This window comes from Perca fluviatilis, chromosome 8 (assembly GCF_010015445.1).
Source record: "Perca fluviatilis chromosome 8, GENO_Pfluv_1.0, whole genome shotgun sequence".
In the NCBI taxonomy this organism is placed as follows: domain Eukaryota; kingdom Metazoa; phylum Chordata; class Actinopteri; order Perciformes; family Percidae; genus Perca; species Perca fluviatilis.
In genome coordinates this window covers 41718339-41733675 of record NC_053119.1, presented here as the reverse complement: position 1 = coordinate 41733675, position 15337 = coordinate 41718339, and the positions used below count along the sequence as shown (strand labels likewise).

General features: G+C 42.8%; 1 protein-coding gene across 1 annotated transcript in view; it reads left to right on the top strand.

Annotated features, from left to right (window-relative positions):
- Positions 1-782: 782 nt before the first annotated feature.
- The window catches only part of LOC120563837 (c-Maf inducing protein), a 62494-nt gene continuing 47939 nt past the window's right edge, over positions 783-15337 (top strand). The window contains exon 1 of the mRNA XM_039808261.1: positions 783-1738. Coding sequence (XP_039664195.1) covers positions 1412-1738 — 327 coding nt within the window. The 5' untranslated portion in view covers positions 783-1411. The remainder of the gene's footprint in view (positions 1739-15337) is intronic.

Sequence of the window (15337 nt, the reverse complement as noted above, 5' to 3'; positions counted from 1 at the left end):
CAGTGAAACAAGCTACAATGTAAGTTAATAGGACAATAGTCCAGCTTGTATTTACCTTCACAAAAGTGCTCGTGATGCCGCTGACAGACTCAGATTAATATTCTAAGTGTCTGACAACATTATGGAAAGGATTTCTAAGGAGGTCGACCTTTCTGTTAGAGAGTGAGATCCTTTTTTTAAACTTAAATCGATACATCTTTGCAGATCTAGTAAATACATTACATGTACTGTTAGTGGTAAATAAACCATGGCCACCAATCAGTGGTAGGTATAAGGAAAATGGCTTGTGATAGAATCAGCAATCTATTAATCATTATGTTTCCTCCAAGATATACTGTATGTTTTATTGTCCTGCCTCATCTGTTACTAATAGTCTATATACTATAAATGATTGGCCAGGCAGGTTTCTGAGGTTAGAAAACTCTACCGGAGGCACATAACATCCGCAGTTCTTTCCTTTTAATCAAAAAAAAAAAGAGTTTATTATTTTCTCACCCACTTGTTGATGCATGAGCGCCGCCAGTGATCACCTTCCCTGGAACACGATGAGCGGATGGCGTCAACATCACTTCCAGTGAGAGAGAGAAAAAAAAGAAAAGAAAGAGGATTTACTTGAAGTCCCCGCTCCCTCCTCCATGTTTTTATGTGCGCAGGGGGGGAGGAGGTGAGGTGGAGAAGAAAAGGGAGGCGGGGTGCAGACAGTCAAGCGCAAAAGACACACGGCTCATCCGCTCGCCTCCCCATTGACGTCACTCCGGTATCACATGAACGAGCAGGGACCAATCGGCGGCGGCGCTGCTGGAGAGTGCTGGCTCCTTTACACCCAGATAGGGGGGAGAAAAAGACTGAATAAAAGGAAACCGTGCCAGTGAGCCTGTTATGACCACGAAATCTCACGGAGGAGCCTAGAGCCGCCGCCATTGGATAGTTCCTCCGTGTTTCCTCAGTACTCCCATGCGTTCCTCGCTGTGGATTATTGTGTTTGGCGCTGGGGCGGACGGAGTGGATCAGGCCATGGCCCTAACAGATTGAATAGCTCGGTGGTGTTGGTGGTGGTGGTGGTGGTGGAGCAGGAGGAGGGGGCTGGAGGCGAGACGCGCACCGTGGAGACAATTTATGGGGCATTGTGCGGGGAGAAAAATGGTGGATTATTTTCACTGTATCATAAAAACCTCCCCCCGTCTGGATACCCTGCCATAAGACGCCTGCCTTGGCCGTGTCTACTGTAACTCAGGTCGTGTTCTAGCGGTTGGTAGGTAGGTAAACCTTCCCCTCTCCAGCTCGATCCGAACGACCTTATCTATTTGTATTTTTTTATATACATGAAGGATTCGTGTAGCGGGTCGACGCCTTCGCCCTCCCCTCCCTAAGAGCAACATTTGGAAACAATAAACTGTTGGATTACTGAACTATGGATTTCAACGGCGGCGGCGGCGGCGGGGGGGCCAACGAGCTGCACAACAACCAGTTTTATCAGTGCGAGGAGAACAAGCCTCTGCTGGGGGAGATGTCGGAGGGGAATAATAACAGCAAGCTGAGCGCAGGGCCGTGCAAGAGAAGCCTGCACCACTGCAGCAGCAGCGGGATGCGATACAAGCTGCTGCACGAGGGGGACATCCAGGTATGCGTGGTCAAACACCCCCGCACCTTCCTCAGCAAGATCCTCACCTCCAAGTTCCTGCGGAGATGGGAACCTCACCACCTCGCGCTCACAGACAGCAGCCTGACCTCGGCCACCGTGAGTCGCTTTCTAGCCTTCTCTGTGTGTGTGTGTGTGTGTGTGTGTGTGTGTGTGTGTGTGTGTGTGTGTGTGTGAGTGAGAGAGAGAGAGAGAGAGAGAAGAGAGAGAGAGAGAGATTCACATTCCACAGGCAACTTTGGTGTTTGTCTTTTCTTGTCTGGACGCAGCAGACGCGCACCGAGATAACGCGCAGTCTGTTGCCATGTTGACGCAGTTTACAAGAAGGCAGCGTGTCACTGCTTTTCCTGCTGATAATATCGACAACGCTGTTGCTATGGCCTTCACTTCTCCACACCCACCCCCCCTATCCACACATCCCTTCCTCTCCATCACTTCCCATGTGCACACACATGTTCCCCGTACCTGTGGTTCTTACACTGGGGTGAAGCAGGCGATGCGCAGGGTTGAAGTAGAGGTTGCTGAAATGTGTGAATGTAGTGCAAGGGGTGTCAAACTATATTTCACTAAGGGCCACACTGAAATATGAGAATCACATCAAGAGCCAGACATAGTTTATTGGCATGATTTCTAGTTAATCTAAAATGTAAATTATTTGACTGTATTATTGTGTCCTATATAGCCTTCTCACTTCTCATTTCAGTTTGGTCCTCCACATAAAGCCCTAAAAAAAGTTCCCTAGCCAAGATAGAATTTAGCAAATCAAGCCAGACAATGATTATATTTTTAAAGTATGCTAGCAGACAGCCGACTCCCAACAACCTGTTTCCCAGGTCTGAATATGATAACTCACCGGTTCAGCGGGAATCTCAAAGTCGGCAAACCTGCCAAATTCTGCTTTGAGTGTCGCGTAATTGCAGTTTGAAAACAGCTTTCTGTCTTTTTTGGTGTGGCACACAACTAGGTGGGCCAACGCTTATTGTGAACCTAAATTGATACGCAGGCCAGATCAAAATTTGCGAGGGGCCAGATTTGGCCCAGGGCCTTGAGTTTGATACATGTGATGTAGTGTGTCTCTTAATGGTCATTAATTGGCTCCATGAGGCTTTTAGCGGGTTTGAACTCTGAATCTAAATGATTTAACAACAAAGATCTTCTCTTATTAGTCCGTGGAAATAAAAACCTGGAGCAGGGGGTCTAAGGGGTCAGTTAGGTGTGTGACATGAAACCAGTTGAGAACCCCTACTGCAGCAACCCGCATCCCCATAACAAACAGGTGTTTATGTGTTTTCTTGTCTAAAACGACAAAACACCGACGATGCCCATTTTTTTGAGGCACCGTGGGCACCGTAGGCACCGATGCTAGTGTGAACCGATGGGGCCAGTATACGCTTCAGAGTCAGTCGATATATTCAGAAGTAGGAGGTCACGAACAAGTCGCCGAAGTCACGCCCTTCTACTTCTGGTACATTTAGAAAAAATATCAATGAGAGTCAGCGGATTCTACCCAACCTAAAAAACTAACCTAAAACAACCTACGGCTGCTGAACAGGCTACACGTTGTAAACAAGGGGGTAAGCTTTGCTTCAGAACTCGAACCTCCTATGGCGCCATTTTGATGCTACAAAGAGATCACCTCCCGTTAGCATCCCATTGACCGCCATTCATTTTGACGTCACTTTGACAGAGAATAACTTTACATCTGAAGCGTTTAAAGACTCTATTTGTCCGTTGTTTATTTCTAAAGAAACACGACAATGTATAAAAGGCTCCATTACCTTGTACCTCAGGTTATGGCTCCGTAGCAGACGCTTTTATAAAAATAGGCTAACGATTGGGTCATAACCACGAGACTTACTGTCACACAGTAGAGGAATTACCGTATAGTACAGGAGAAGCTCGCAGGCAGTTTCGACTTATGTTAGCTGTTTAGGTTTAATGACTAATGTTAACTAGCATGTTAGTGATCAGTAATTAGCCTGTGTCTATGTTATCTCCTTACATATACCTACACTCTCCGTCTCTGTAAGATTGGGAATGATTGAGATTTCTCTCGGCACAGCTACCAGAAGACTTCACACTTTCAGACAGGTTGCTCACGTCACATTTAGGTTGTCTCTCTCAGTTGGAGACTGCTCAGTAATGTTAGTGATCACCGGAAAAGTGCTTCTAATAGCCTTCACTGGTCTCCATCCAGAGACACGGGCTCTGCTGGTCCATTTTATATTATGTCAATGGTTGTAAACAGCCATGGCCCACTTGCCTGCTCCTACGGTAAGTTAGCGGTTAGCAGGGTTAAGCATAAAAAAAAAAAAAATAGTTTGGTTCTGGTTGATTGTCAGTTGAGGTCATGGGTCATAGGGAATTTTTTTTATTTTGATTTTATTTTTTGTCCCCAGTGGCAGCAAGGGATAGGTAGGATTTTTTTCTTTTTTTTCTTCTTTACAGTAGCGATGGATTCTCTATTTTTTCATAACATAGCCTACCTGTTGCTACATGTACAGTTGTTGCTTAGTAAATTGAAAACATGGTAAGGCGTCATTCACGTGCATATTAAGTAGCCACATGTATCTGTTTTGGTCTTATACAGCCACAGGTTTACCGCTCCAGCGGAGAAGATGGTTCGTTTAGACAGCAGCTACGTTTACAAGAGTTTGTCCAAAAATCAAGATTCGTTACAAACTAAGATAAACAGTTAGACTACAAACTGACATCTTTCATTTTAGCTTGTTTGTAAAAAGTCGCTATTTGCAGAGTAGAGCTGTGTTTGCACAGCGCGGTGGACGAGAGTGGACAGAGCAGACTGATCAGACTGAGATATCGGTTTCTACGTGTTTCTGCCTGTACAACAGGTAGCTGGGTATACTGATAAGTATTGACTCTTTAATCATGGAGGGTTTATTGTAGGCTACTTACAGTAACGAGTGTAGCGTTAAGGTAGGTTTCCACACAACGAAATTTCGCTTTGCTCTCATTGAGGTTGAATGGAGACGAAATTCGCCCTGATTGAGCGAGATGAGAGCGAATCACAGAGGGGAGCGAAATAAAGTTGACGAAAGTTTAACTTTATTCAAACGAGGACCACTCGAGAACCAATCAGGTCCGTGTGTTTGTGTTTGGAGGCGGGAGTTACAAAAAAAGTCTGACCAAGATGGCGGCGGTTATCCGCGCCGTATCATGAAAATTTTGATGTGATTAAAATGTTTCTACACAAACATTGGTACTTCTATCAACATGAATTGTGTTTTATATGACACACAAACTTAGTCAGGGCACATACACCACTAAATAGATCACTGTATATGTTAGTTTAAACACTCAAACTTTTCAGCTAGCCGACAGGCTAATCGCTAGCATGTTCGGACATTGGATTTCATTGTAGCCTAGCCAGGCAGCTAGCTAGCTAGGCTACTTGTGCATTTGTTTGATTACATGTTTTGTTGGCTAACATTGACACTTGTAGCAACACGGATTGTTGTTTATATGTCACACGAACTTAAACAGGGCAAACACACCACCAAATAGACCACTGTAGATAGTTTAAACACTCAAAATGATTCAGCTAGTCAACCACTTGCATTTTCGGACATTGCATTTCATTGTAAGCATAGCAAGGCAGCTAGGCTACGTAGCCAGGTTACCAGAGCATTTATGAGCTAACATTTTACCGATGGTTTGCTGCTGTGCATTTTTACCGCCCTGTCTTCTGACAGCCCGGGACATTTAAAAAAATGTTGCGGACTTGCGTGTTGTTTTTGCAACCACGCCCCCGAGGCAAACTTTCGTTGGCCGAAATTCGCGAGGTATTTCGCTGTGTGGAACCCTACCGTGAGTCCATCTGCACCAGCGGCAGTAAATGATGCATAATCTGTGTCGTTTCCAATCAGTTACATATGCTGCGTGAAGTAATGCACACACATCGGCTCTGCTGTTTGTGTGCGTGTGTGTGTGCGCGTGCATCGCTGTTCAGAATCCCGCCTATCTTCCATAATGCAACGCTTGTATCCAAATGAAGTGTTGTGAAGTTGTCATTAGCTTCACTGCTGTTAGCCTCCTCCATTGAGCCCCAGGGACTTGCTGTAACGTTAGAGCACTCTAAAGGGTGTTTACCTTTCATTTGATCGTGTTTGCTCATATACCCCTGACTGCAGACCCGCAGACCTCAATGTGGGCGGAGTTAAACGTTTAACACCGCTGTCACTACCATTGACATATATAAAACTACCCGATGTGAGTCGAGTGCAGATGTGAATTGCGCATGCGTCACTTTGTGACAAGTAGCCTACAATATACTGTCTATGGTTTAGAGCTAACGTTAGCAATCAAACAATCACAGATAGCTAAAACGTTTTGAAATGACTGCTAGCTAAGATGCTAACGGCGTTTTGAGCTAATGTTAGCAATCACGTAGCCTACTAGATGCTAACGGCGTTTTGAGCTAACGTTAGCAATCAAACAATCATAGATAGCTAAAACGTTTTTTAAATGACTGCTAGCTACAAGTTAGCAATCAAACACAACAAAGGCTGTCACTTGAATGGCATTTTGAGCTAACTTTAGCAATCAAACAATCATAGATGGCTAAAACGTTTTAGTTAGTTTAGCTAACAGTTAATTCAGCTAACCGCTAGCTGACAGCTAGATTCAGTCTAAAATAACGTTATGTCAAACTTAATGGGAAAAGAAGAGTTTACAGTAATAACAATAAAGACAAATATTGAGTGATTGTATTTTAAATGAGCACAAGTAAAGTAGAACTGACGTAGCTAACAGCTGTTATATATGTTAACGGTTATTTTCAAGTTTTATTTTGAGGGTCTTTTAAAGTTATTACATGCTGTCTCAGCTAGCGGTTAGCTAGGTAACAGCTAGGCCTCAATGTGGGCGGGGTTAAACGTTTAACTCCGCCCACATTGAGGTCTGCGGGTCTGCAGTCAGGGGCTTCTCTGTTTGCTTGCTACGTCGCCATCCTCTTGATCGACATTAAACACAACATGTAGTTCTTGAGTGGTTTCATCTGCCCTGTTTAACGTGTTGAAGCTCCCTGGCGGCGCTGCAGCTGTAACGGTACAGACCCATTTTTGCGACACGACTGACCCCACAGTCACATTAGCTACAAAAGAGAGCGACATGCACTCGCTTGTGGGCACTCCTGGGCGTGCCTAGCCTACTCCTGGTTGCTTGGCAACAGTAAACAGAAATTCTCCGGTGCTACCTTCAAGCACGTCTTAAAAGTTACTTCAGAGGTCTCGTTAAGTCACAAGAACGATGTTTTTGGATTAAAAAGTATTTATTTCTCGATAAAAGTAACAAAATATATGAGATAAAATGCCAAACTTATCAGATATATACAGAAATACGATGTCCTGAAGCGTTTTCCGCCATCTTGAATTATTTTCTTCGACTCGAGCCACTGACATACGTCACGCTGCCCTCACGCTCCGATTGGCTGTCGCTTTGTCGCATCGCTCAGTATTTGCATAAAATAGACTTAATGTCTATTTTGGCCCCGCCTTGCTCTTGGCAGCGGCGAGCTCGTCGCTTGTCGCTGGCAAACGGCCACTCCCATTGAAAATGAATGGTAGCCTGTCGCTTTGTCTCGTCTCTTGTAGCTAATGTGACTGTGGGGTGACACGTGGTGTCGCGACGCCTCCCCTCATTTGTACGTTGATGGGTGTTCCTCAATTTACAGCATTTTTGCAACGTCTAACAGAAAAAGGATCCCACGTTCTCCCCGTCTCCTCTGTGCTCTACTTCTACTGGATAGTCGCGTCACGTTCAACGGATTCATTTGCATAAAGCTGGGCATCGGCCAGCTTTTTGACGTGCAACGTTTTGTCAAATGTAGCGCCGCCTTCCCGGAATGCTTTGCGTGCACGTTGAAGTCACTTGACGTCACCCATAGGAATAGAGTGGAGCTCTATATTTACCAGGTGTTAGTGAGTATGTTACTTATGTCTGAGGGACTTATGTCAGGGGACACTAGTTGTTGCACTATGACCATTAATTGCACTTTATTATGTTGTTCTGTGCTCTATTGCACATGTTTTGTATGTCTTGTTATGACTTTTTTTTACGGTGGTATGGAAATCGACATTGAGAATCGTGTTATTTTACTGGTATTGGCACCGACTACTGAATTTTTGGTATCGTGACACCCCTAGAAAGGAGCCATGGCTGTGGTAATCAATTGTATTTATAAGTACTTATGCCAAAAATATGCCAAAAATAATAACAGCCTTTATTTCCTGTTCTGTTATTATCAACATCTCTGACATTTTCCACAAAGCTAGGCCCATTGTTTTATCAACACACCTGGTTCGAGGCTTTTTGGATGTCTGCCTATCACACCTCGAGGAGTGTGCTGAGTTACCTACTGCAGTGTGCAATGTCTTGGAGACTGTTATTGTTGCCTAAAAGGCTTATAAACGCACCCAAACCTGGTTTACCTGCTTGTCCACAGGAGATTGAAGCCTTTTAAGTCCACTATAAATCTCAATACCTCAGCTGAATTAATTGTACACATGACCCTAAGAATATTAATACAAGTTATTAAAGAATATAGGCCTTTTATGGGAAAATGCATTAATTAATGCTTTTCTTAACATCTAAATGGATTTGGTTTGGTCCCTTATACAGTACTGATCACTGACATTTTTCACCAACACTGATTTATTTGTATAAATGTGCTTGTTGTTGGGTGTAACATAATGATATAAGTCAATAATGCACTAAAAGGGTATTTATTATGAATCAAATAATCTATGAAACATGCTTGGGTAGATGACAATTGATCATAAATCATAGCGTCATGGAGGCTTCTTCCTGGCGACCAAATAACCTACTGCTTCATGAATCCAAACTGTTTACTTAAAAAGAACATGAGTTGTTTTCGGTAGATTCGTCCACTGTACAGATTTCATGTCAATAACCTAATTTATGTATTTTTCCATAACAGTTAATTGGCTCTGATGCTTCACATTAGCTTGTTAGCATACACAGCCTTATGATAAAACTGCTTTATGGCTGATTCCTTGGCTTTAGTTCCTGTTTCTTAACACACATTACAAGCTGAGTTTTACTGCTGAGTTTCTGGCATCACCATCAAAGCATACTATACAATCTGTTGATTAGCTTTATGACTAATAGGATAATATTTTAGACTAATGAGGTAGACTGCATGGACAATGTTGAGTGATAGCTTTTATGTTCCCACTTGTGTGTCCACCAAACTTACTTATTCCTAGCATCCATCAATAAAAGTTCATTCAAACCTGTGATAACTGATTATTCATTTTTTTTGGCCACTTGGGCGCAGCAGAAGCCAGTCGTGAAAACAGCATTGACATAAACCTTTATTTTTATTGTGTGTGTCTTTGAAGGTTGGTATGTCAAACTTGTTAGCAATTTACACATTCAGCAGATATGGGGCATTTGGAGTCGTGTTTCTGAACACCTGATGCATGTAACTCCAATATTCACTTTCTTTTAGCTCTGTTTTTGGTCTCTACCAATTCCTGAGGGAAATTTCTGTCTCCTTAGCTGCTAAATGCTCCAATATGTCCACCAGCTAGTCTCTAACTGTGAAAGTCTGCTGTGTCAGCCTGAGCAGGTACAGTGGCCTTTCAGAGCAGTAAAGTTGTGGCCAAGACAGCTAAACAATGAGCTGTAACTTGCCATAAAGCTCCATAAAGCAGAGAGGAGCTGCAGATTCAGGTGATCATTCTCTGTAGGTTCATCACTATGAGAGACCCCTTTTAACATTTTCACATTTGATAAATTGTTATTATACAAATATCAATTATAGCCACTTTAAGGTAAAAAGGCCAACCCATTCTCACTCCCAACTCGTAAAATACCGATGCTTGGTCAGTGGCTTTCGGCGTCAGATCCTGACACCAAAATCACCCTTTAGCGTCTGTAGGGAACTGGTTGGGGGGGGTCAAACAACACAGGACTTTCACCCAGGAAACTGGGGTTTTGTCCCATTCTTGTGCCGCGTGTCACTGAAATGTACATTTTGTAACCCCACCCACCATCTTATCCTAAACCTAACTGTCCCATTCTTGTGCCGCATGTCAGTTAAACATACGTCCTGACCCAGAGCGTCAAAAAGTGACGCCAAGAGTCCCGACCAAGGAGACTTTTTGGGTCAATAACAAACGCCAAAGGCACCTGACCTTTTTGACCTGATGGGAGTGAGAATGTGTGGAGAAGGCACAATAAATGGTCACCGTATATGCTGTCGTTATTGTAATACTAGGAACTGTACATTTTGTTATCCATTTATACAAAAAGTTTATCTATTTCTGTTGTCAACAACCTTAACAGTAGCATCTCTAACTTTCGATGGAGAGCAATTCTATCATGTCTTCTGGTCCCCTTGAAAGTGTTTTGGCCTGATAACCTGGACTGGCTGTGCATTATGGATTTGGACCAAACCACACAGCTACAGTGTTGATTAGAAGGCATGACACCAAAACCCGACTTTGTATTCAACATGTTTGTTGATGAAAAGATCAACTGCTGTAGGGCCTTCCACAGATAGGAGTCAAGTAATGCAGAACAAGAAGCTGCCCTCAGCTGCACTCCTACTTCCTTATCAGTGACGACTCAGGTCCTGAAATTGTCAGAAGTTTCTCTTACTCATGTAGCACACAGCAAGAGATTGTCGGTCTCAGACGTGTTCTCACTTACAGGAAATACTGGTATATATTGGTTTAGGCGAGGGGTGGCGCTAGGTAGAGACTGCAGAAGGCAGGACATAATGCGGTACACTGTGTCAAATAGCCAGTTCGTAATTTTGTCATAAATAACTAAGTCTCTTGCCGTTCCTTTGTCTGACGAGAATGCTATCAGAAAAATGTAAGGAATTGTGGTCAAAATGGGTCAGGTACATTAGCTCACAGAGACCAGACTTGCTATAATTACCTTGCAAATTGCAGTTTAACTGAAATACTGAGGAGACTATGTCGTGTAGTAGATTTTTATGAATAAATAAGTGTGTCATATCTTTTGCTCAGATGTTTATAGTTGAATAAGGTTAAATGAAAGGGAGAGCAATAGATGAAAGGAAAGCCTTTTTGAGTCGTGACTTGATGCAATTGTCTAAGTGATATTGTATTAGTATGTACTCATAGTGTATTTACATGTGAAGAATCTTAATTGTCTTTTGCTGCGCACCTCTCTCTCTCTCCGCACCGAGCTCCAGCGGATCTTCTAAGAACGATGACGCTGTTATCAACCGAGTATTGATTGGTCAGAAGGCGGTGCTTTTACACCGGTTGGTCTCTGATCTCCAACATAACCATAATGCTCCCGAGTCCCGACCAGGTTAGGCATTCAGCATAAGTTACCATGGCGATTTAACCCGGTAACAAGTGATCCACCGTCGTGATACAGGGTTGAACCTGAAGTTACCTCGTTAATGCCAAATCTTGCTTCGTAGGCCTCTGGCAGGGTAAAGACGATCCAACTCATTTGGACATTTGTGTTCCCACATACAGCTCCGCCAGGTAATATCTAGATCATTTCAGCTTTCCAGTGCATATGTGAGAGGGCCTTATGTTTAACAAGTTCAACTTTTGTAAGGAATTTCGCACTGTAAAGCCCAAATTAGACTCTTGGTTGAGTGATAACAGGAGTGCCAACATATCAGCAAACATTATTTTGACAGGTAGTGCAGCATGTGTCAGTCTATTGCAGTGTTTCTCAAATGTGGGTACGTGTACCCCTAGGGGTACTTAGGAGGACTGCAGGGGGTACATGAGATATTTAACAAAATGTTTATTAGTTACAAGGCTGTTGTCCAGAACATTGTTCCTTGTTATGTAGAATTTATTTTTTTCCAACCAAAAATGTGACATTTGTGTCGCCTTCTTTGGACCTATTCTTGCCTTCCTTCCTTCTACTGTCCTTCTACTTTTTACAAGTTTCTCACTTTTTTCTTCTTATGTCACTGTTTTTGAAGTTTTTGATACTATTTTGACCTATTCTTGCCTTCCTTCTTTCTACCATCTTTTTTCCAAGTTTTTGTCTCTTTTTCTCATCAGCATTTAAATGTTTTTTTCAGTTCCAAGGCTGTTGTTTAGTAAATCTGTCGCTGACAGCGCTGTACTGTTCCTCTTTATATACACTTTTTTTCCTACCGAAAATGATTAGCGCTGGTCAGGAGGTACTTGGCTTAAAGAAACAATTCAGAAGGGGTACATTATTGAAAAAAGTTTGAGAACCACTGGTCTATTGTGTATATTTGTAAGAATTCACAGTTCCGGTTAATGTCCAGTGAAATTACTTGCTGTTGCTTTTTGTATTTCTTTGATCACATTCCTAGATGAGGTGTTAAGTTGTGTGCTGTGAGCTCCGCTAATATCAGTGATTCTTTATTGATTGTGGCCGCAGTGGGAAACATTGCAGCCTTCGAACTTTGGCCAGTCAACAGCAGCCCTCAGTGACAGGCAGGAAATCATCTCTTGCAGGAATTAGGCAAAAGCTCTTTCTACATCTCTTAACCCACTGGGGTCTGAGGGTCATTTTAGACACAGATGATTTTGGCACGCTCAGATATATTGTTGTCAGTTTACAGTAAACAAATGTTAGCAGTATTTTCAAACTAGTTATTAGTGTCATGTCACTCTTCTTTCAGTGTCTGTTTTTTTTTTAGTTCCAACTATTTTTTGGGGTGTGGAGTGGAGGGGGCAAGGAGATTTACATAAGAATTGACATGTAATCTGGAGAAAACGCTAGTCTTCTGGCCCCCATAGCCTGCTGCTCTGACGCCTGGCATCACCACACAGCCAGCGTACGGTAACGTCTTACCCGAGTTCACCTTGAACTCCCACACAGCAAGTATGATTAGTTACGCGCGCCTCTCTGCCGTTGTTGTTTTTCACATAAAACTGGGATGGTTAAAGTTAACTGACGCTATAGAGGTCTGCTAAAACAAGCGCTAAAGTTAGCCAATGTCAGCTATCGGAGCTAACGCAGAGAGAAATCGACTCCCTTGCGGTTTGGGAGTTCCAGGTGAAGTCGTGAAGGCTGTTGCCGTAGATGCACGGTAAAGCCAGAAGCTGAACGCGGTCAAGCCGTCAGTGAGCACCTTGCACAGAGATGAGGCGCTATTGTTTGTTTTTCCGTGCTGGTCGGCGTTCTTCTTCTTCAGCATTTAGCGGCAGACTACAACATTTGTAATGTTAGGCGTATATACTGGCCCTGTCAGGTCCGGAAGGATTGCCCCCGGTACCTACGGTACTGTAGAAAAATGAGTACCGTCACGTTTTCAGAATTTTGGTACCGACTTGGTACCAAAGTACCGATTCTTTAGAGAGTGTGTTTCTATCAGAGCTTAATGACAACATTGACAAAAACTAATGCACTCTCTAATATTTGTGGGGAGAGCGTTCCACTGTTTCCAGAATAAGCTAGTTATTAGACCTAGCTAGTTAAGATTTCTTTTTCTCAAACTACTGTACATGAGGAGTCTTTCTTGTTGGCTACTGCTACTAGATAGTCCTTTTCAAGCAGTACCTTTCCGAAGGATCTCACATGCTTATAGTAGGTGCTTTATTGTGCTTGCTTCAAAGAGCCAAATGCCAAATGTCACTGACTGCAGGGGACTGGCTGTCATAAATGATCCTGTAAAACCCCCAGAGACTAGTGGAAATGTTCTGTAAGCTAACAATGCACTTTGTTGCTTTAAAGTCATCCTTGAATGCCATAAGCACTGCATATTGCGTAAGCATAGCAGAGAGTATGAACATTAGTCAAAATGGTGTCATTTATCATAAGCTGTCCTTAAGTGAACTGCAGTCTGCTTGGTATTTATGGCAGGAAATGTATCTGTATAGACCGCTGTGGTAGCAACTATGATGCCAATGCTCATTCTTTTGTTTTAAATCAATCGTGGGCGATTTATCCAGAAATTCTGTTGACTGTGTGTTTGTTCGGTATGGTGACACCCATACAGCGATCATGTGTCTGCGAGTTGGCTTGTTGACGATGTCGCATATTCTTTGCTCTGTAAAGGCTGAAATATGAGGAAGAGGGTTTTATTCAGGGTGAAGCATGAATGTGCATTTCCTGAGTGGAGTTGTTGTGCTCTGTTTCGAGCGGAGTGGTTATGTGGGCAGAAGAACAATGCTGACCAATTTGCTGTGCTCTCTTACAGAGAGACTACTTCCAACAAGGAGGCAAAGAGCGTTGACTCTGTGTCTCCAACAGCAGCCCCACGCACAGCAAATAATTGAGATGATTGTGAGAAAAAAGCTTTGTGAAAGTGAGCGTGGCTGCCAAGAGGGTTTCATTAGTTTCAGTTACAAAAACCTCATGAATCCTGTTTCAGGACTACATGTTCCAAAATTTTCCAAAACGTACAGTTTTCAATTGCTAACAAGCATCGGGCAATACTTAAACCACTTTTTCAAAACTCTTCGTACTGTCTGCATTACCAACGTGCATCTCACCTCCAAAACTCACTCAAATGACCAAAACACTTCATACCTTATACATTTACATGCACATAATGTTCAGGGTTTTGCCCTTATTCCAAAAAAGACTAAGCTGTTTACATGGCTAATGAAAATGAATATTCCACTAATATTGTTTACATGCAGCCGCACAACGTATGATTTCTTTTCAAAGGTCTTTGTGAAAACCCAGCGTCCCTCTTTCATTCCTTTAACCAGCTTCTAGAAAAGGTCGGCGTAGCGATGTGTGCTCTATATCCATGGTTTTGTTTTTTGTTATGCATGAGCAAAACTGATTCACAGTTTGGTCCACTTAGACTTCTGTTTCGCTGACTGTGTGACTTTCGTTTTAACCAATGAATAAAAAAAAAAAGAAAAGTGAATTCTGCTAAATTATTTTGCCTTATTTTAAGACTTGTGTAGAAAATGACATTGTATAAATGCACTTATTTTTTTAGATTTGTTACCTCATTTAAGGAGGAATCAACATATGGATGGATGCTGCTTCATTCTTTGTGTGTGTGTGTGTGTGTGTGTGTGTGTGTGTGTGTGTGTGTGTGTGTGTGTGTGTGTGTGTGTGTGTGTGGGTGTGTGTGTGTGTGTGTGTGTGTGTGTGAATGAGTTGTGACTCACTTTTTTTTCCTTTGCCAGGACTGCCTGCCAAGACTGTAGTCAGAAACCTAACTTACATCACATTTGCGTAAGAAGGGCGCTAGTGCAAGCAAGCACTTCCTGTGTTGTGCATCGCTCACAAAAGGCCCGAGATGAAAGGAATCTGGTTGTGCTGGGAGCATGAGGGGCTCATTTTAGGTAGCAAGGCGTGAGGCCGGAGCCTTTTCGAAATCTATCAGGGAGGCTTGAGTGTCACGTCTGCCGTGTCTAATGATCACGTACGAAGCCACATCAGCAGTCTATTTAAACAATGGTACTTTTTTTAGTTAGGGTTAGTGTGATCCTCGGTGATTTGCAAAGAATAATCAAATATTTTAAATTAAACATTTTATTTGGCAGAATGATCTGAAACAAAAGAGAAGTTATTATTCATGTATTTGCATACTGGTCCTACAAGTGTTATTTGTGGCGCGACGTGTGGGAGGTGAGAAAGTTTCAACCTTACAACGTAGGGGAACAACAAGTCTTTTTTTTATTTCCCACGGGAAGCACACAAAGTTGTCCTCTACTCCACTGCATGAAGGAGCTTTAAACTAAATGGAGCTCCAATTGATCATAGATC